Source organism: Canis lupus, chromosome 23, assembly GCF_003254725.2.
Source record: "Canis lupus dingo isolate Sandy chromosome 23, ASM325472v2, whole genome shotgun sequence".
NCBI classification, from domain to species: domain Eukaryota; kingdom Metazoa; phylum Chordata; class Mammalia; order Carnivora; family Canidae; genus Canis; species Canis lupus.
The window spans coordinates 49,091,147-49,111,103 of NC_064265.1; the positions used below are offsets into that span (position 1 = coordinate 49,091,147).

Sequence of the window (19,957 nt, forward strand, 5' to 3'; positions counted from 1 at the left end):
CTTATACTTGACACAGCAGCCAGATCTTAATGATTATTACTGAATATACTTAAAATCTCTTAAATTTCACTTTTCTTTTTGATATGTATTTATTTTAATCATAAAAACAGTATGCAAAATAGCACTTAAATTATACTTATTCCATATTCCTTTTTCCTTCATGTAGAGTTAGATTTCTCTAAAGTATTCTTAGTCCTAAAATAATTATTGAAAATTAAATCCATAGGCTACAACTAAACCTGAAGATCGAAATGATCCCATGCTTCTTTATAACAAAATGACATTAGCCCAGATCCAAAATAACTTTACACTAGAGATTGATGGGAAGGTAAGTAGCAAGTTCCACGTACTCTGTTATTGTGCCATTTCTAAACTTACAACATTGAAATACAGTTTGTTAAAATTCAGGGATTACTTATTTATTGAAATAAATTGAACTTCAAAATGATTTTAGATGACACCAGCCATTTGACTTCATGACAAAACCAGAAAAAAATACGTGAAAAAAAATACTTGAAATCATTGTATTATATAAAGTTAGAGTGAATTTCAAAGGTAAAATTCCTTTCAAGGCAGCTATACAATGATACTAGAAACTCTTGTAGCAAAGGGTTTGGAAAACATTAAAATGGAAAATCCTCCTGAGAGATGATTATAAAGGCATTGGACTTGGACAGTCAAATAATAAAATTACTAGATTTCTTTTTAACTCCTAAAAAGGATAATTTGTTTATAGAACTTGCCATATTTTCATCAAGGCCATCTATCAAGATGTCGAAAGCAATGATGGAGAAATAGTACACAAGAAATAAGAAGAAAGATCCGTCTCACAAATTCTATTTATAAACAGTAGTAATTCATTAGCTAGGATGTAATAGTCTCTTTGGGGGACTATGCATATATCCTTGTGTATTAGGAAATAAGGCCAGATCCATGGGAAGATCTACAAACTATCACATTCAGTGATAGAATTCTCTTTGGCACTAATTATAGTAAAAGAAGGGGGGGGCACTTTTTAAAGGCATGTCCTATTGTTAGGAATTTGTCACATAGAGCTGTCTAATATAACAAGGGCTTCATTAAATATGTTTTGAAAGAATGGTCCAAACCAGGAAGGGAAATCAAGAGAAGTATACAGCACTTAATAAGTGATCAGTATATTTATATACTAACAAGTGTAAAAACTTCTCAAATGCTGAAATGTGGCATTTCAGCAAGATTTGCATAATCTCATTCTGTGCCTTTTTTTTTTTTTTTTCTTATATCCACGGGCAGTTGAATAACCATAATTCCCATTTAGAGAATAAAAGATAAGATATCATGTTTTAGCAGCTCCTCCAAAGTCCAAAAACTGCATTCCTACAGACTCAATATTGATAGTTTCACATGTGTTGTTTGGCTTCCTTGGACCGTTTGTGTTGTGTCTATAGCATTCCTGTCCCTCTCCTATGACAACAGTATGCTTTCATGTAGAGCAGGATCACCACTGAGGTGTATTACTATGTTTGAATGGGTTGCCTGTTATATCCACATTTAAAAGATAAACACTTTTTACTCATTTAAATTTTTGCATAAACAAAGGAAGCTTTATTTTATTTATTTATTTATCTATTTATTTATTTATTTATTTATTTATTTTGGAAGCTTTATTTTAAAGCTAAATTTCTTTTTCTTTTATGTGAGTTAGACCCAGAGAGATGCTATTGAGCTTGATTCCTAGCTGTATATTGTCTATGCTTGGAGGCTTTGCTTTTGCTCTTAAATAGTTGGATTTAATTGAAAATGGATCTCAAACTGACCATTGTGATAATTATATGGTGGTTCACCTGACACCCTACCCATGTCTGACTCCGTAACCATAACTGAGTCTTAGAACCAAGAAGAGAAATCCAAAATTACTGAATGTTTTGTGCCTGCTTTTTTTCAGCCATTCAGCTGGTCAAATTTCACAAATGAAATCATGTCAACTGTGAATATTAATATTCCAAATGAGGAAGAAGTGGTCGTTTATGCTCCAGAATATTTAACCAAACTTAAGCTCATTCTTACCAAATATTCCTCCAGGTGGGTATGTCAGAGTGCCTATGTCCTCAAAATTTGCATTTAATATCACTCTTTAGAAGCTTTGCAGCCTCATCTTTTCTGTTGCTGGGTGGTGGGTTTTTTTATACAGAGATCTTCAAAATTTAATGTCCTGGCGGTTCATAATGGATCTTGTAAGCAGCCTCAGCCGAAACTACAAGGAGTCCCGAAATGCTTTCCGCAAGGTGAAGAAAAAATCTCTTTTCTTAAGACTTAGAGCGTAAAGAGATACATGGTTATGAAGGCTTGCCATGTCCACTCCTAGAATGTGGTGAACTTTGCCAAGAGTCAACATGCCAAATTTTGGTTAACTTGCCTGTATTTAGGACATGTTGCCTAGGAAAGCCAGCTCTCATGGGCTTTGCCAACCTCTGGCACCACGATTGAATTGCCCTGCGAGGAGATGCAGTTGGTCATTGGAGCAGTTCTTGAGAGAATACTGGCTTGGTTGTTTGTTGTGTTGAAAGTGATTGCCAGGGTATCTCTCTCAATTCATTTGACTTTCAGGTGCTTGTAGCACGCTAGATATACAGACAGATGGACTATACTGATGTAGACAACCCACTGAGACTACACCTACCTGGGGACAACCTTAAGCGCTTTTATTAGGGTGCAACTTCATTATTTAAACAGTCATCCTATTAGTCCTGTGGTGAGGGGAGAAGGCAAGAGGGATTGAAGAAGTAATTTTGACGAATGTACTGGTTGGTGTTATAGGAAGGAAATAACTATTTATTTGAAATTTTTAGCATTTACCCTTTGAAAGAAAATGTAGACAAATTTTTAAAATTACACAATATAAAAATGATGTTTTGCTCAATTTCCCGTACTTCAGCTAATCCCTTCGTTAGTACTTTTATTTGCACACATACAGTTCTTCTAAGTTCAGCTAAAACATTAAAAAAAAACAGGAATGTGTTTTCTTGTATACCAGATTTCTCCCCTGTTACATAAGTTGAACATTACTTCACATTTATGTTTATGCAGTTGGAACTATTATTTTTTTGTTTGGTTTTGGTGGTGGCGGGGGGGGTGGGGGCATTTTGTTGTTGTTGTCTTCTAAAGCTGTCTGGAAGGATATTCACCTGTAATAGCCAAAAGTTCTACTGGGATATGCTACCGAAAATATACCTTGTTTTTGGATTGTTTATAAGTAAACAATCCAATTGGATTGCATTTTGTCATAGGCATAGACAACATGCCTTGTGAGGAGAAGCAATGAACATTTGCAAGAAGTTAAGAGGTCATAAGGAACAGAGTCCTGTGGAATGTATGTTCTCCCCTACTGTGGCCATCTACCTGTGGTCAGATGCCATTTCCTTTTTCTTACCTCTAGGCCCTTTATGGCACAACATCAGAAACAGCAACATGGAGACGTTGTGCGAACTATGTCAATGGGAATATGGAAAATGCTGTGGGAAGGCTGTACGTGGAAGCAGCATTTGCTGGAGAGAGTAAACATGTGGTAATATTTTCAGCACGGTTCTCTAACAGTTAGTTGTTTGCATCAGTGTGCAATTACAAGAGTTCATAATTTGGCTAAATTTTATTAATTGGCAGAAATTCTCAGAATCATAACTTGTTGTTAGTTCTTGGTGAATTTCCTCCTCCTCACTCCCCCAGGGGTCTGGTTTTGTTTCTTTCTTTAATATTGTCTAGTGCAAAACCAATTGTCCATTTTCCAGAAGCAGTGTGTTCAGAATACCCACTCATGTGTTCTGTTGATTGGGACATTTGTAGTTTCTTCTATTAGCAAGATTGACCAAGAATCAGTGTTTTCTGAAAAACTTTCAAAGTAAACTAGCGTTTATTTGAAATATTAAAAAAAAAATGTACTTCATTTTCATTGTTATTGAAATGGAACTTAAAGTGAAAAAAAACTATTAAAATGCTACTTCATGCTTAATTGAATTACTAACAGTGATGACATTACTATTTTATGTAAATTCTTTTTGTGATCATGGAAACCACTGCATTCTAAAGATGATTTTTTAATTAATGCATAGGTAAGACCTATTTAATCATTAATGTTGATAGTGGCAAGATTCCTTTAAAATTATAATTATCCACATATATCCATTTGTTTAGATCATAGTTTGTCTATAAATTTGCACATATTAACATATTATTGAGTCCTACAAAGACAGCTTATAGCCCAATTTTTTTAAAAATCTGTGTTACAAAAAATTAATTCATGGCTAAATTTCTTTTCTGTTCTTTTGGTTTCAGGTTGAGGATTTGATTACACAGATCCGTGCAGTTTTTATTCAGACTTTAGATGACCTCACTTGGATGGATGCTGAAACGAAAAAGAAAGCTGAGGAAAAGGTAAAAGAAATAAGTGAATAGGTGAAGCTAACTATTAAACAGTTTCTTTATAAGAAAAGGTGAACTTTTAAGGAAATTCAGAAAAAAAAAATTCAAGGATTGCGTAAAATGAAAGCAGTCTCCTTCAAGATGTCATGTTTCCAAGAATAGTTTTTATGGATAAACATTTATTTCTATAAAAAAAAGCTCCTACTCTCCATGTTTAGTTCAAAACTTTGAAAGATCCTTGATTTTCCTTTTTTTAAAAGGTGTCTTTAGATAACAAGAGGAAAATCTTTTATGAACAAGTAAAGAACTGAAAGATACTACCAGTGGTTCATATTTTTCCTCTTTTTATAAAGCCAAAAGGATTCTACCAAAGCCTAAAAATATCCTTTCAATTTTTACCACAGATTTCCAGCTCAGTTTTTAAAAACATGCCTTATTTAGATTTTTATATGACCCAAGGAGAAACATAATAAATTTCTGTCAAGAAAAGGTAAAGTGATGCATTACTTGAGTATTACATGGTGATCTACAATTAAACAGATGTTGAGGGAGCCTTTTTATAATTATTCCTATCTACCCCCATTGTGCACCTGTTGTTGGGACTTCTACTACCTTGCATAAGAACAAAGGTGTCAGATGTTTAAGGAAATCTTAGGTTTAAACTTACTACGATCATTTGTCTTGATAACTATATAAAACTAGAAGGAACATATTCAGTGGAAACTGTATATGCTTTGGAAGCAATATTCACTTGCAACCTGATAATTCCTCCACAGTTGAGGTGGCAAGAAGAACACACCATTCTTCAAACTGATACAGAAAGATTTTCTGAAACTATTATAATACGAAAACAACAACAACAACAACAAAAGGAAAACCAAGCCGCAGTCTAGTTCTTTTCTGGGATTAAATCACATGGAACGGCTGTCTTTTTCGGCTATCCCAAAGCTTTGGCTGAGTCAGATCTAGAATTTAGACATTGAAGTATACTTATCTTTCCATCACTGACTAGGTCTTCAGAAGTTCAGGCTGCATATGTTCCTCTAATGTTCTAGCTATGTGTGACATGGTTCTATTTGATGTAGCCAACTGGATTGCGCTCCATCATTTCCCAAGGTGGTATCATAAGCCAGTGACCCACAAGTAGTTCCATGAAAAAGAGTCCCACCCTCCAAGAATTTAAGAAACAGTTCCTGTAGGAAGGCTACCCTGGTCCCATCCTAGACTAGATTACATGCTCCTAGGGAATGATTTCAAGACATCGTATTTAATAATACTCATTACATTTTAGACTGCAGTAAAGAAGCCTGCTTGGTGCTTTTGTCACAGTATTTACTCAAAGTATTTGACAATAAATCCTTTTTTATGTAGACTTATTTCTGTAGAGTTTGTGTCCCTTAAAATATTCTTCGGAGAAATGTCTTCTAGAAAATAAGGAACCTTCGAGAGGAGGCTGATTGTAATGGGCAATGGTGTGGAAATCTACAAGAAAACGAGCTTGACCTAATTGATTTATTGATACACACCCTGTCTGATCCGCTGCCGAAATACTGTGCTTATGAAACAGATTCGTAACATAATTATGTAATGTAATATGATAGAATCAAAACTCAAATATCTTTGAGGAAAATGAGAGAAATAGAAAAATACAAATAGAAATCATTATAGGAAACAAGCAGTAATAATGAAATCATAAAAGTAAACACATCTAAAATAATAAAAGTAAAAATTAGGAATGATAGTAAGCAAGTGGAAACCGTGGGCTGGTATAACAAGGAAAATCCTGCTCTCTACTTATTTAAATAATACCATCCATTTAGCTGTGGAAAGATAGGGACACTGGCCTCGGAGACCAAAAGAGAACATACAAACCCCAGGACTCGATATTCAGAAAGAATATTAGCACTAAACCTATAAGCCCATATCTGTTTTCTCAGCCAACTCAGTGAAGTGGAAAGATAATAATAAGCTCCTTGAATGGAAGTTCTAAATATTGCTCCTCCTATAAAATTGGAAAAAAAAAAGCCATTCAGGGAAAAAGTTCATAGAAGTACAATATATGTGGAACAAGGACTTGTCAGTTTTCATTTTGGGAAAGCTGGAGTCTACGAGAATAGGGTATTAGAAACTAGATTTCAGAGCTGTTTTTTTTGTTTATTTTGAACCCCAGGGAGAAGTCATTCCAAAGATCTCTATTTAAGTGTTGTCAAATGCTATTTTTGTAAGCAATACGGATCAAGTTATTCAACTGCTAGTCATGGACCAATTATAAGGTTTGCATTCGAAAGTTATATAATTGCCCTTACATTCAATGTTTTAACTTTCATAGGCCTTAGCAATTAAAGAAAGAATTGGCTATCCTGATGACATCATTTCAAATGATAGTAAACTGGATAATGAATACCTGGAGGTAAGTCTCTATGAAGACTGCACTAATCATACCTGGGGCTGGTGGTAATGTCATTTCTAGCTATGGGGTGCCAAAAATTATGTGAAGTAGCCTAAAGCCAAAGGTCTTGTTATATAAAGCCTTTTACACTGAAACTGAAACTATGTTTTAGTTCTAGCCTTTTGTCTACTGGCCTGCTTCATATTTGGTTTTTGTTATTTTGGTTTCCATATATTCCATTGAAGAGTAGTGGATAAGGTCTTTTTTTAAAAAAAGGAAAGAAAAGTAGTGGAAAAATCTGGTGTCCTTTAAAGTGCATCAAGGGGTCGACATCAGAGTGACGAGCACCAGGCAGCTCTCAGTCTCCTTATCACATCTGTACAGGCCTGAAAAGTCATGTCTCCAGTGTTCCTTCACTTTCCAGTTATTCCTCCCCTGGCTAAAAACCAGGTCATGTCTCTGTATTTAAAAACAAAACAAAACAAAAACCCACTATTTGAAAACCGGAAGCGATTTTATTCCCCCTGGTCATGTAAACGATGAAAAGAGAACAGAATTGATGCAAGTCGCTACACTATTGATTTCAGACTCAGTTGAGGGTCCTGTTGCCAACCTTATGGATCCCACAATGACTTTGAAACCCTGGTGACAACAAGATGATCCTCACCTACAACTGGGGATGATGGTGATTCCTAATCTATTGATTACTGGCCTACCATGGGGGTTTGCAAGCCACAGTGTCCTCTCTCTTTCCATTTGTAGAAAGCTTGACTGTTTCTTGTAAATGAACTGCCTGCGGCATGTGAGTCCTGGGGGCCTTTGTGTCAGGTATCTAGAAGAGTAAAGACTCACACACAACTACTTGGGTTCAAACCCCAGCTCCACCACTCACTAACTTGGGCAAGTGACTTAATTGTCTGCCTTCGTTTCTTCAGCCTTAAAATGATGATAACAGCCCATCTTCGTAAGATTATAAGGATTAAAAACATGTAATACATAAAGTGCTGAGGACAGTGCCTGGTACATAATAAGTGCTAAGTAAGAATGGGCTCCAGTCTCACCGGTCATGTAAGGGTTAATACCATGTAGGAAGCTTGTCTGACACCTGGTTTCATTTGATTAGTCACAGAAAAATAGACTAAAGTAGTGATTCAGTTAGAGCAGCAGTGACCTGTACTATAGAACGAGGCTAATTAAAGTTAAATCCTTCTTTGATAAGTTTTAATGCTCTCTGTTAACTTTATTAACTGATAGAATTCAAGAACGTATCCCCTACATTTTCAGCCAAAATTTTGACTAATTTTCTCAAAATATTTTATGCAATATAGTTGAACTACAGGGAAGATGAATACTTTGAAAACATAATTCAAAACTTGAAGTTCAGCCAAAATAAACAGCTCAAGAAGCTCCGAGAAAAAGTGGACAAGGATGAGTACGTATATTTGTTTCGTATATGTTCGTTCTCGTTGTTGGGTTAGGGAAAAGAAGTAAAATTGGAATAATGTTAGAAAAAATTACCATGTCCTTCAGTGGAGTGAGTACCTCCAAGAGCATGTAAAACAATAATACTAGAGATGGGTCAAAGATTTAACCAAAATTTAACATTTTTTTTAAATTAAGGTGTCCTCAGGCTACCTCATTTCTTTGGTTTGCTCTCAGTGACTACTGATTTCCTCTACTCTGTTTGTGGACAAGTTTTTCAAGAGCACCTTGGCCTAAGTAACCCAGGGCTCCTGCAAGCCTTCTCTGGGGCCACATTTGTGACACTCAGAATGGCCTTGTGCCCTCAGCGTCACCTGTTTTCTGTGGGCCAGTCATCCCAGAGCTCCATCCTCTTCCTAGACTGCCCCGTAACACTTCCCTTAACCTTGTGGCAACCAAATAGGAGATAATGAGGGTCACCTTCACGTGCTCTGAATCGCTGCTTATTAGTGGCATTAGTGCTTCATCTTAACCTTAACATCCATTCAGTCTTCAGTTTTCAACTAAGTGGGTGCGGCTAACATATTTATCGATGTGTGTTTGTGCACTTAGATCCCTAGAACTGCTTATGTTGACTTTTTTCTTGCTAGGCTCTTAGCTCCTAGAGAACAGGGGCTATTTTTTTTTTTTTTTTGACTGTTCAGCGCAGTGCTGAACAGATAGAAGGTTTATAGTTATTATATGGTCTCATTCATTTGGGGAATATAAAAAATAGTGAAAGGGAATAAAGGGGAAAGGAGAAAAAATGAGTGGGAAATAACAGAGAGGGAGACAGAGCATGAGAGACTCCTAACTCTGGGAAACAAACAAGGAGTGGTGGAAAGGGAGGTGGGCGGGGTGGGGGTGACTGGGTAATGGGCACTGAGGGGGGCACCTGATGGGATGAGCACTGGGTGTTATGCTATATGTTGGCAATTAAAAAAAAAAAGAAGGTTTGTAGTTAAAAGTGAATTAATGAATGAGTGAGCAAATGAAAAATAAATGTACTAACTTGATTTGTGTGGTAACGGACAAAGTAACAGGACAGTGAGGTGCTTAGGTTATTCATGCAATCATTTATTCTTTCATTTATTCATTTATTAAATTAATATTTTAGAATACTAAGTCCAGTGGTCATTGGGAACTAGGAGAATTGAGGGTGAGCTTTGATTATATCACATTACAACAGCAGAGGGTAAGAAAGACGCGCTATAGTACACTCTACCACCAGGAAGGAAATGTGCCAGGAAAGGCTCAAAGTGATGTGGGACTGCTTGGTGACAGGCTGTTCTGTTCTCGGAGAAACCAAGTACAGGTTGGACAAAACTCCTAAATGACAATGCGAATACGTTTCAATCCCTACAGAGCATTTTGAACACGTCAGGTGCCCTGAAAGAGAGGCTGATTTCTTTGGCTGACCTGAGGGTCTGTACTGTGGCAAATGTCACATTATCTGGTTCTGAAAACAGGGCTGCCAGTGCCAGAGAATGTGCAGTGTCCTAGCTAGCAAAGGAGGGAGGCCAATGGGTGCGTAGGTTTGTGTTAGAATCAGTTGTGAAATCCTATGTCTAGAAACCCGCAAAAAGTCATCAAAAAGAATATTCAGGAGGGTCCCTGGGTGGCCCAGCGGGTTTAGCATCGCCTTCAGCCCAGGGCGTGACCCTGGGGTCCCAGGATCGAGTCCCACGTCAGGCTCCCTGCATGGAGCCTGCTTCTCCTTCTGCCTGTGTCTCTGCCTCTCTCTCTCTCTCTCTGTGTGTTTCTCATGAATAAATAATAAAATAAAATCTTTAAAAAAAAGAAATATTCAGTGGGTAAGTTTACAATCTGAGAAGTTTCTTACAAGTTTGAATATTTTCATCTCTTTAAAAATGCATATGCTTACATTTAATAATTCTCTGTACTGTGTGAAATATCTACGGAGAAATATTGTCAGACAGTGTCTCTGAAAACAGCTAAGATCACCTGCACCCATGTGACACCAGACGAATGTTTCGTAATTTTAAAAATAGTGCTTGAATTATTACTTGATGTTTTCTTTTGAAGTTAATGTAGTCCCAAGTTCTAGAATCATTTTATAATATACTGTGCGTTTTTCATTCCCTTTCATCATATGTGTTGATTTTCTCCTGCGTCCTCTTCCCTTACCATGATCACAAGTGAGCGCTGTGTACGACTTTTTTTTTTTTTTTCAAGATATGTGTGTGTGAGATAGAGCGATAGAGAGCACAAGCAGGGGGGAGCGGCAGAGGGAGAAGCAGACGCCCCGCTGAGCGGGGAGCCCGACGTGGGGCGCGATCCCAGATCCCTGAGATCATGACCTGAGCTGAAGGCAGACGCTTGCGTGAGTGAGCCTCCCGGGCACCCCTACAGCATTTTAATGAACATTTCATCAGTAGCATGCAAAGCTCAGTAGAACTTTTTGAGGCCTTCTCATGAGCTTCTTGATAGTCAATCACAAGTGCAATATGGCTTGTTGGCCTTCCCAGCCATGCCAGGCTAGTTTCTCTTCCTTCCCCTTCTTCTCCCTGTGGGTTGAGCACAAGAGTTCTAAACTCTGGCTGCACATTCCAGTCGCCCGGGGAGCACTAGAAATAGTACCGAGGCCTCAACTTCACCACCCCTGCCTGTGATGGACTTCCCGTGGGTGGGGACCCCGGTGCTGGTATCCTCTTTCATTACCACCCCCCCAACTTCAAGTGAAAGCCCGAGTTGGTGTTCGCTCCTTTTTGTTAATGATACTGTTCGTTTTTAATCTTGTGACCTTTTGTTTTTTAAAGGGTGATGCTTTAATTTGACAATTTAGGTTTAAAATTTAGTTTTTGTTTTCCTAAACTGTTGGAAGCACTTTTGACAGTGATCTCATCAAATCCTCAGGACTGTACAGTTTTCTTGTATTTTTTGAGGTTTCTTGTAGCGACGGCTTTGGGCCCGTTTGGGACCTGGCTAACAGCGATGAAGCCACTATGTTTTCCTTACTTTTTTCTGTAGAACCGAGTTTAAATCCTCACTGTGTCTTGTCCAGGCAGATAACATCCACCGCTTGTACTTTGTTCTCATAATTTGTAGTTACCTCTCAGAGAATTATATTTTCAGATGCTCAGGTCCTCGCCCTCATGGTCTTGCAGGAGAAATAGGTGTCCATACCCACAAATGATGGGACAAAGATTAGAAAAACTATTGATTATGTAAAGTTTATATTGTAGGGTACTGTAGAAAAATGATGCATTAAGATTTCAAAGCAGCAATTACTTTAAATTAGTTTAGTCAATTAACCAAATAATTAACTTCTGGACCTTTTTTTTTTTTTTTTTCCCTCACTGGGCAAACGTGTATGCTTCTTGACACCTTCTACCATCATGACCACAGACTATTTGTACCTGGCCCAGATTCGTTTGCTGAGCTTCAAACACAAATGTCTATGTTCAAACACAAATGGAACACTTCTGTGTAAGTGGTCCATTGACCCTACAAACACAGCATTTGTCATTTTGGGCAAAAAAATTGTTCATCTTTCTCCCCATATCCTCCTATTTCCCCATATCTTTCAGCAACTTTCACCTTATATCTATCAAGACATAAATCAGGAAACTCATCATCCTAGACTGAGCCCTTTCTCTCATCTCTGACATCTATAGTGATACCTACTTCAAATCCCCATTCAAAAAAAAAAAAAAGACCTTTATATCCACCACCTGCTAATTAAATATTATATAGGTATTGTGAGAGGCTCTCCGTCTTACCGTCTCCACTGTCACTGACTAAATTCAAACATGTCTCATTGTTCACCAGAGTTATTACAAATTTTTTTCCTAATCTTATCACCGAACATCTTACTTTCCTTCAGCTTAGTCTCCATACTGTGGCCCTAGAAATTTTTTTAAAGACACAGATTGAGTCTTATTATTTCCTGATGAAAACCTTTCAGTATATCCCTGTTACCTGTCTCATGAAACAGGTACAGGGCTCCGCATTCCTCCCCCTAGCTCTCCAGAATTCCTTTAGATTCATCCTACCCCGCAGTGTTGCCCAGAGCTCTGGCCACAGGAAGTACTTTAAGTCACTGCTCCATCTTTTCTTCCTCCTTGTCCCTTACCTTGGACCACCCTTTCTGCCCTTGTCCATTTAAAGGAAATCTACAGATTGTTGGGCTCAATTGGGATGTCACTTCTTAATCATAACACCCCCTTTGCATTTTTCTCTTCACCTCGTGCCTGCACTAGCTCTTGTTGGAAGCAGAAACCAAGTGCTTGTGTCACCAGAGCTTGAATCATGATGAACGGAATGTAGACCCTTCCTCAGTGTTTATGGGGTCCATAAAGGAGACAATAGCTAGTTTGTGACCATGCTGATGAGGTTAACTAAGTTGCCAAGGTAAAAACCATCACATCCAACCATTTCACCATCATGGTTGGTAAAGTTATGCACCTTCACCAGTTATGCACCTGCTGCTCTTCCTGTTGAACAGATTCAAGAAATTGAGAAAGTCAGAAAGTCTGTATGTGATACACCTGATGTAATCATTTCACTCAAAGGGCCTTCTGCCCAGTTGAGCAGCTGACGACTGCAAAGGGCAGCGATTTAAATTTAAAAAGCTTGGTTCATGTGGTTTCTGAGTGCGTAGTGTTCCCAGAATTAGCTCAAACATTATGTTCTCTGGGCTTTTGGTGCCCGTCTGTAAAGAATTTCAAATATGTCATGTTATCAGATAATAGTAGTGCTGAATTGAGGATGTAATATCCATTGGCAAAATTACTTAGATATGATCTATAGTAATTTACTTCCAGTAACATGATTATTCGCTTAGAGTCAATACAACACAAAAACTCAAAAAAGAAAAAAATGTACAAGAACAACAAAAAAAGGATCCCCTTTCTTGTTTTTTTATACTTGATGTTATTCTGTTAGCTTCTCGGGACAGAACTTTCTGTGATATGATTGTGATGGGGAGTATTTGTAGATCATGACCGCTGAGCCGCGGAGTTACTTACCAGAAACTACAAAGACTTATTTCATTGCTGTTATTTTTCCCGCTGTTATGCATCAAAATTAAAACACAGAGACATTGACAGGAACCAGTTCAATAAGCATTTTTATTGAGCGGCTGCCACGTGCAGAGCACAGTGCTAAACACTGTAGAGTGTACAGATGAATAACATGTGGCCCCGCCTCCAGGAGCTCACAATCTGGTGGAAAGGAGCAAGTGAGTAACAATTAAATCTGATAAAAGGCAGAGTGTGGTTGGTGCTATGACAAAGATGGCACTTTTTTAAAACGACAATTAGACCTTTACTTCTTAGTGAAATGTTCTCCGGAAACAACAAGTCAGCATTTAAATTAATATTGATGTGATCAGAGGAGTCACTAGAATCAAAACACAACAAAACGGTTGGTTCACTTGTCTTCTCCTTTATTCCTTCAAGCCCACTGTTGGTTCCTGATCTGAGCTAATTGGGTGGTGGCGATACCTGAAACAGCGGAGTCCTGAGGCCCACAGCCTGACAGCTGAGGCTCTGGGGGTTTTTCCTGAGAAGCCAACACCACCAAAAATCGCAGGGAGCAAATCATATTTCTGCTAAGGGGTTAGTCTTCAAACTGTATAAGGAAGTTCTAAAACTCAATAACAACAACAACAAAAGTAATAAGCCAATGAATGGGTACCCCGTGAAGTGACACCGTAGTTTTGCCACTGCAGTGAATCACCTCTCTCGGGGTCTCAATGCTGTCATTTGCTACCCATGGCCTTTTAAAAGGCAAGTAGCTTCTTTTCTTATAGAATGAGCAGGTTGATTTAGACTCTGTAACATCCCTTAGGTTCTTTCCAGCATTAAAATTCTACGCCCTAACTGGGAAGTTTTGCTAAAAGCCAAGTTTTCCTCCTTGGCTTCTGTACATCCAGTGACTCAAGAGAAAAAGAACATACTATTCAGAGGTAAGGAAGCACCTCACTTCTTTCTAAAATATCCCTTCGGATGTTTCTTCCCCTTCACTGATATCTCTAGAGCCAGTCTTCTTTCTCATGAGGTCCTGCATCAGTGAGCTCGATTATCAAAAGAAAAATAGTATGCAGGGCTATCCTATTCTATATGGTTGGGGAAATAGGGTGGCACAGAGGTCAGTTGACAAGAACTGTCCAGGGTGGACACTTGAGAGGTGCAGAGGGCTGGAGACTTGACACACAATGAGTCTCCAGAAGCATAGGTATAGGGGGAAGGTTTACAAAAAATGATTATTTGGCTTATCAAGTATTACTGACCCAGAAAGACAGAACAACAGAGACCAGACTTGGACAGATCATTCTAGTTCCCCATGGTGGTATCTGCTTTGGAACACTCATGTTCTACACATGCTATAATAGATGAAAATGTTAGCTTTCCATCTTTTATGCCCCCATTAAACCAACAGGCTTTGTGTTTTTCCAGTGTGTTTTGGGGCTGTGAGCAAAATACATTTTATCAGTAAAAAAACAGTTCTGCTTTTTTTTTAATTAAAAATTTTATTTTATTTTTTTTAAATTAAAAATTTTAATCTTAATTCCAGTGTAGTTAACATATACAGTGTTATATTAGTTTCAGGCCACATAATATAGTGATTCAACAATTCTATACAGTAGTTAGTGCTCCTCATGATAAGGGTAAAAGCATTTTTGCTTTTTAATTAGCATCCAAGGAAGATTTTATTTTTGTTTTGTTTTATTTTTAGAGAGGAAGGGGAAATAGGAGAGTTAAATAATTTAAAGGTTGAAGTTTTTGGTTTTTTGTTTTTTTTTTTTAAGGTTTTGTTTACGTATTCATGAGAGACACAGAGAGAGTGAGGCAGAGACACAGGCAGAGGGAGAAGCAGGCTCGATGCAGGGAGCCCAACGTGGGAATCGATCCTGGGACCCCGGGATCACCCCTGGGTGGAAGGCAGGTGCTAAATTGCTGAGCAGCCCAGGAATCCCCTAAAGGTTGAAGTTTTAAACTAGGAGAATTTTGCAAAAGAATTCTGGAACTTTCACGCTAGTGTACACACTTGAGGGGATGGCATTCAGTTGGTGCATGGTTCTTGGTGGCCTGGCTCTCTACAGCCTGCATAGTAGCAGTGCCTTACCAAAGTCTAGTGCCTTTCCCCACTCCAGAGTCCCAGGATGAAACGGTCATGTCTCTTGGAGCTTAGAGGACCCATTGATATGTACTGAGTGCCTATCATGTTCCCAACACTGTTCTTTTTTTTTTTTAATTTTTATTTATTTATGATAGTCACAGAGAGAGAGAGAGAGAGAGAGGCAGAGACACAGGCAGAGGGAGATGCAGGCTCCATGCACCGGGAGCCCGATGTGGGATTCGATCCCGGGTCTCCAGGATCACGCCCTGGGCCAAAGGCAGGCGCTAAACTGCTGCGCCACCCAGGGATCCCCCAACACTGTTCTAAATCCTAGAGATACAATTGAGAACAAAGCAGGAAATAAACAAGTGACACTATATCAAACTAAAAAGTTCCTGCACAGCAAAGGACAAAGGAAATAATCAACAGAATGAAAAAGCAACCTATGAAGTGGGAGAAAATATTGCTAAATCATATTTCTGATAAGGGGTTAATCGTCAAAATATATAAGGAATTTCTAAAACTCAATAGCAACAACAACAAAAGTAATAAGCCAATTTAAAAATGAGCTAAGGGGGCAGCCCCAGTGGCTCAGCGGTTGAGCGCCGCCTTCAGCCCAGGGCGTGAGCCCAGTGACCCGGGATCAAGTCCCACGTTGGGCTCCCTGCATGGAGCCTGCTTCTCCCTCTGCCTGTCTCTTCTCCCCGCCCCCCCCCACCCCCGTGTGTGTCTCTCATGAATAATAAATAAGATCTTTAAAAAAAAAATGAGCTAAGGGTTTGAATAGACATTTCTCCAAAGAAGACATACAAATGGCCAACAGACACATGAAATGATGCTCAGCATCACTAATCATCAGGGAAATGCAGATCAAAACCACAATAAGCTAACACATCAGTGCTGTCAGGATGGTTATTATCAAACAAACAAGACAAGACAGCGAGTATTGGTAAAGGATGTAGAGAAATTGGAGACCCCGCACACCATTGGAAGGAATACAAAATGGTGCAGCTGCTACGGAAAACAGTATGGAGGTTCCTCAAAAAATTCGAAATAGAACTACCATGTGATCCAGCAAGCCCACTTCTAAATATACATTTATATTTAGAATATAAATCCAATAGCCAATATCCAAAAGAATTGAAATCAGGATCCCTAAAAGATATTTGCACTCCCATGTTCATTGCAGCACCATTCTCAACAGCTAAGATGTGGAAACAACCTGTTTCCACTGACAGATGGATGAATAAAGAAAAGGTGATGTACACAAGCAATGAAATACCATTTAACGTTTAAAGAGGAGGACATCTTGCAATATACACCAACCTGGATGAATGAATGTGAAGAGGTTATGCTAAGTGAAATGCTAAGTGAAATAAGCCAGAAAGAGAAAAACGCTGCATGATTCTACTTTATATGAAGTATCTGAAATAGTCAAATTCATAAAATCAAAGAATGGAATTATGATTAGCAGGGACTGGAGGCGAGGGGTTCTTAAGCAATTATTAATCAGCAGGTGTAGAGTTTAAGTTAAGCAAGATCGATAACCTTTAGAGATCTTCTGTACAGCATCATACCCATAGTTTACAATAATGTATACTTCAGTGTGGTAAAATGTGTTAAAAAGATAGATCTTCTGATAAGTGCTCTTACTACAATTAAAAAAAAAAAAAGAACATCACTGCTTTCCTGGAGCTACTGTCTAATGAGCTAGACAGACAATCCTGTCAAGTTATGTCATTGCTAAGGGTTCTATGGGATGGAAGAAGTTTCTGTTTTTTCCTGAAAGATCCCAAGATTATTCTAAATCAGGAAAAAAGTCACCAAAAGAAAATTCTGACAGAAACGATCCACCCACCTATATATTCCCAGTTTGGGAATTTCTCTGAATTTGATATATCACACAGGTTAGTGATTTCTATTGCTTTTGGTTGAAAGAGAAGTGGATTTTCCCAATTTCACGTCAGAATAGGAGTCCTGGCTCTCTTATCTCTCAGGTAATCGGATGAGCCACTCAGTACTTCCGTTTGTTAACAACTCTTATGCAACCACAATGAATAGTTTAAAGGGGCTCTTTGGTCCTACTGTGCTTTTTTTACCTTTGGGTAAAAATTTTGCACTTAGTGGAACAGTGGAAAGAGCTTGTGCTTTGCAATCAGAAGGGATGGGTGGATGGTGGAAAGTGGGAGTTAGACAGAGTGGGCGGCCCCGGGTTAAGATTCCTGCTCTGCCATTTACTGTATAAACTTAGACAACCTGCATATCTCTGAGCTTCAGTGGTTCCTTTATAAACTGAGGAAAATAGCATCTATTTTTGCCTTGTGGGGTTGTATTTTTGTATAATGTGCCTGTCTTAGAACTCAGGTGCTCATCAAATAGCAGCTGTTGTTATAGTCTGGTCATGATGGCTCTTCTAGAATGACTTCATGTAGTGGCAAAGTCAGCATCCTCAATTGTGTTAGGGTAAGGGGGAAACCTGAGCGTGAAGCAATTTTAGATGGAGCACTTTCAAAGGGCCAGTGGTGGCCCCGGAAGATCTTGAACCCACCTCTTTCCATGGACACATTGAATCTACAGCTACATAGGGAACAATTCCCTTTGATAAAGACCTGAAAAACAGCTGGGCAGTTTCCTCATGACAAACAGTAAAATGGCCAAATGGAGATGGGTGGGAGAGACAGATAGGTGGTGTTGCCAAAAACCCTATTCCTGGTACAGTGACCCACCATCAGTAGAGATTTCATAAATCCAGAGCTTCTTCCTGAGGAGTGAGGAGTTTGTTCCCCACATTAGGCGCCCCAACCTGTAGGACCTGTAATGGAGAGATGTTGGCTGTGAAAACTAATATGATTTAAATCTAAGAGACCCAAAGGGCCGGAGGGAACCAGGATAATTCTCTTAACGGGCTTGTTTGCAGACTCAGTTCACTCCAGGGACCAGCACAAAAGGAACAGTTTGAAAAGGGCCTGGACTATATGTGAAGGAAATTCATTTGCTGATCTTAATGCATCTGTCAGAGGGCATGAGCCTGTTGGGACTCTGCAGGGATGGAGGGGTGGGTGGGTGCCAATTTTGCGCTCTCTCTACCTTGAGAACGTACGCAAAAGTGCCTCAGCTGTGCTATTCTGGTGCCTTGCTGAAATCAATGAGCACATGCAGTATACATGTGGGGTTTTGCTTAATTTCCTGGCTCTGGTGGTCAAGGGGCTTGTGTTCCTGGATTCCATAGGCTGTAACAATTTGAAAGATGGGTTTTGGCAGGCAGCCACCCTCAGGGCACTACGCAGCAGATTGAAAATCACCTCCAGTATTTCTGTGAGAAAGACCCATTTGCTTGTCCTAGAGCTTCAGTCTGAGGGGCAGACTTCAGGTTTACCACAAATCTAGAGGCTTTGGAGGTGCTTTCAGAGAATGCAGGCTGGGGGACACTATCCTTGTGCTCTCCCACAGCCTTACTACATCTCTCCAGTACTTACCAAAAAGGAGCTTATACACTCTTCTGAAGTCCCAGTTTTCATAGCTATAACCCAGAGACACCTGCCGATCGCTTGGTTTAGAGGCCAGTAGGGTTTACAATTGTAGTCCCTCAAAATTACATTTACTTACACACTTTAGAATTTGCTGCCTGAGGGTCTTCCAATCAACCTGAACCTGGGTACTAAATGAGATTCCTCCTTTTGAAGTACTGACGAGTCTTGGCGCACCCTCAACAACTGGGACCTACAAAGAATAAATCATGTTGCTTTGACAATTACAAAGGTTGAGAGACAACAGAGACCTAGGACAAATTTGAAAGATAAGACTCCTCTCTTCCACAAGTCCACTCTTTTCATAGAAACAAACAAAAAGAGAAATCAGAGGAATATGTTCTAAGTGAAAGAACAAGTTAAAACCTCAGGGAAAAAAATCTTAGTGAAACGGAGATTAGTAATTTATCTCTAGTTAAAAGTAATTGTTGTTAAGATGTTCAAACAACCTCAGGAGAAAAATAAAAGTGAAAGACCTGCACACTGAAAAGACATGGATGACAGAAATTGAGGAAGACAAAAATAAATGGAAAGATATTCTATGCTCCTGGATTGGAAGAATTAATAGTGCTAAGATGTCCATATTACCAAGGCAATCCACCAGTTCAGTGCAATCCCTATCAAAATTCCAAAGGTATTTTTCACAGAAACAGAACGAACAATCCTAAAATTTGTGTGGAAAACACAAGAGATCCCACATAGCCAAAACAATCTTGAGAGAGAAGATAAAAGCTGGAGGCATCGTGCTCCCTAATATCAAACTGTATTACAAAGCAATAGTAATAAAAAAAAATGTATAGTATTAGCTTAAGAACAGATATATAGATCAATGGTACACACAGGGAGCCCAGAAATAACTCCACACATATAATACGGTAGTTAATTTATGACCGAAGAGGCAAGAACATACTACAAAAGGACAATCTCTTCAATAAATTGTGTTGGGAAAACTCAATGACCACATGCAAAGGAATGAAACTAGAGAAATACACCATACACAAAAATTGCCTCAAAATAGATGAAAGACATGAATATAAGACCTGAAAACATAAAATCCCTAGAAGAAAACTTAGAGAGTAAGCTCCTTGACATTGGT

At 38.8% G+C, this 19,957-nt stretch overlaps 1 protein-coding gene across 6 annotated transcripts in view; it reads left to right on the top strand.

Annotated features, from left to right (window-relative positions):
- MME (membrane metalloendopeptidase) overlaps positions 1-19,957 on the top strand; it is a 96,051-nt gene that overhangs the window by 50,098 nt on the left and 25,996 nt on the right. For all 6 annotated transcript variants that reach the window (XM_025436126.3, XM_025436125.3, XM_025436127.3 and 3 more), the window contains 7 exons: positions 227-328; positions 1,928-2,064; positions 2,174-2,267; positions 3,419-3,547; positions 4,312-4,410; positions 6,728-6,808; positions 8,116-8,219. In XM_025436126.3, the coding sequence (XP_025291911.1) occupies positions 227-328; positions 1,928-2,064; positions 2,174-2,267; positions 3,419-3,547; positions 4,312-4,410; positions 6,728-6,808; positions 8,116-8,219 (746 nt within the window). The remainder of the gene's footprint in view (positions 1-226; positions 329-1,927; positions 2,065-2,173; positions 2,268-3,418; positions 3,548-4,311; positions 4,411-6,727; positions 6,809-8,115; positions 8,220-19,957) is intronic.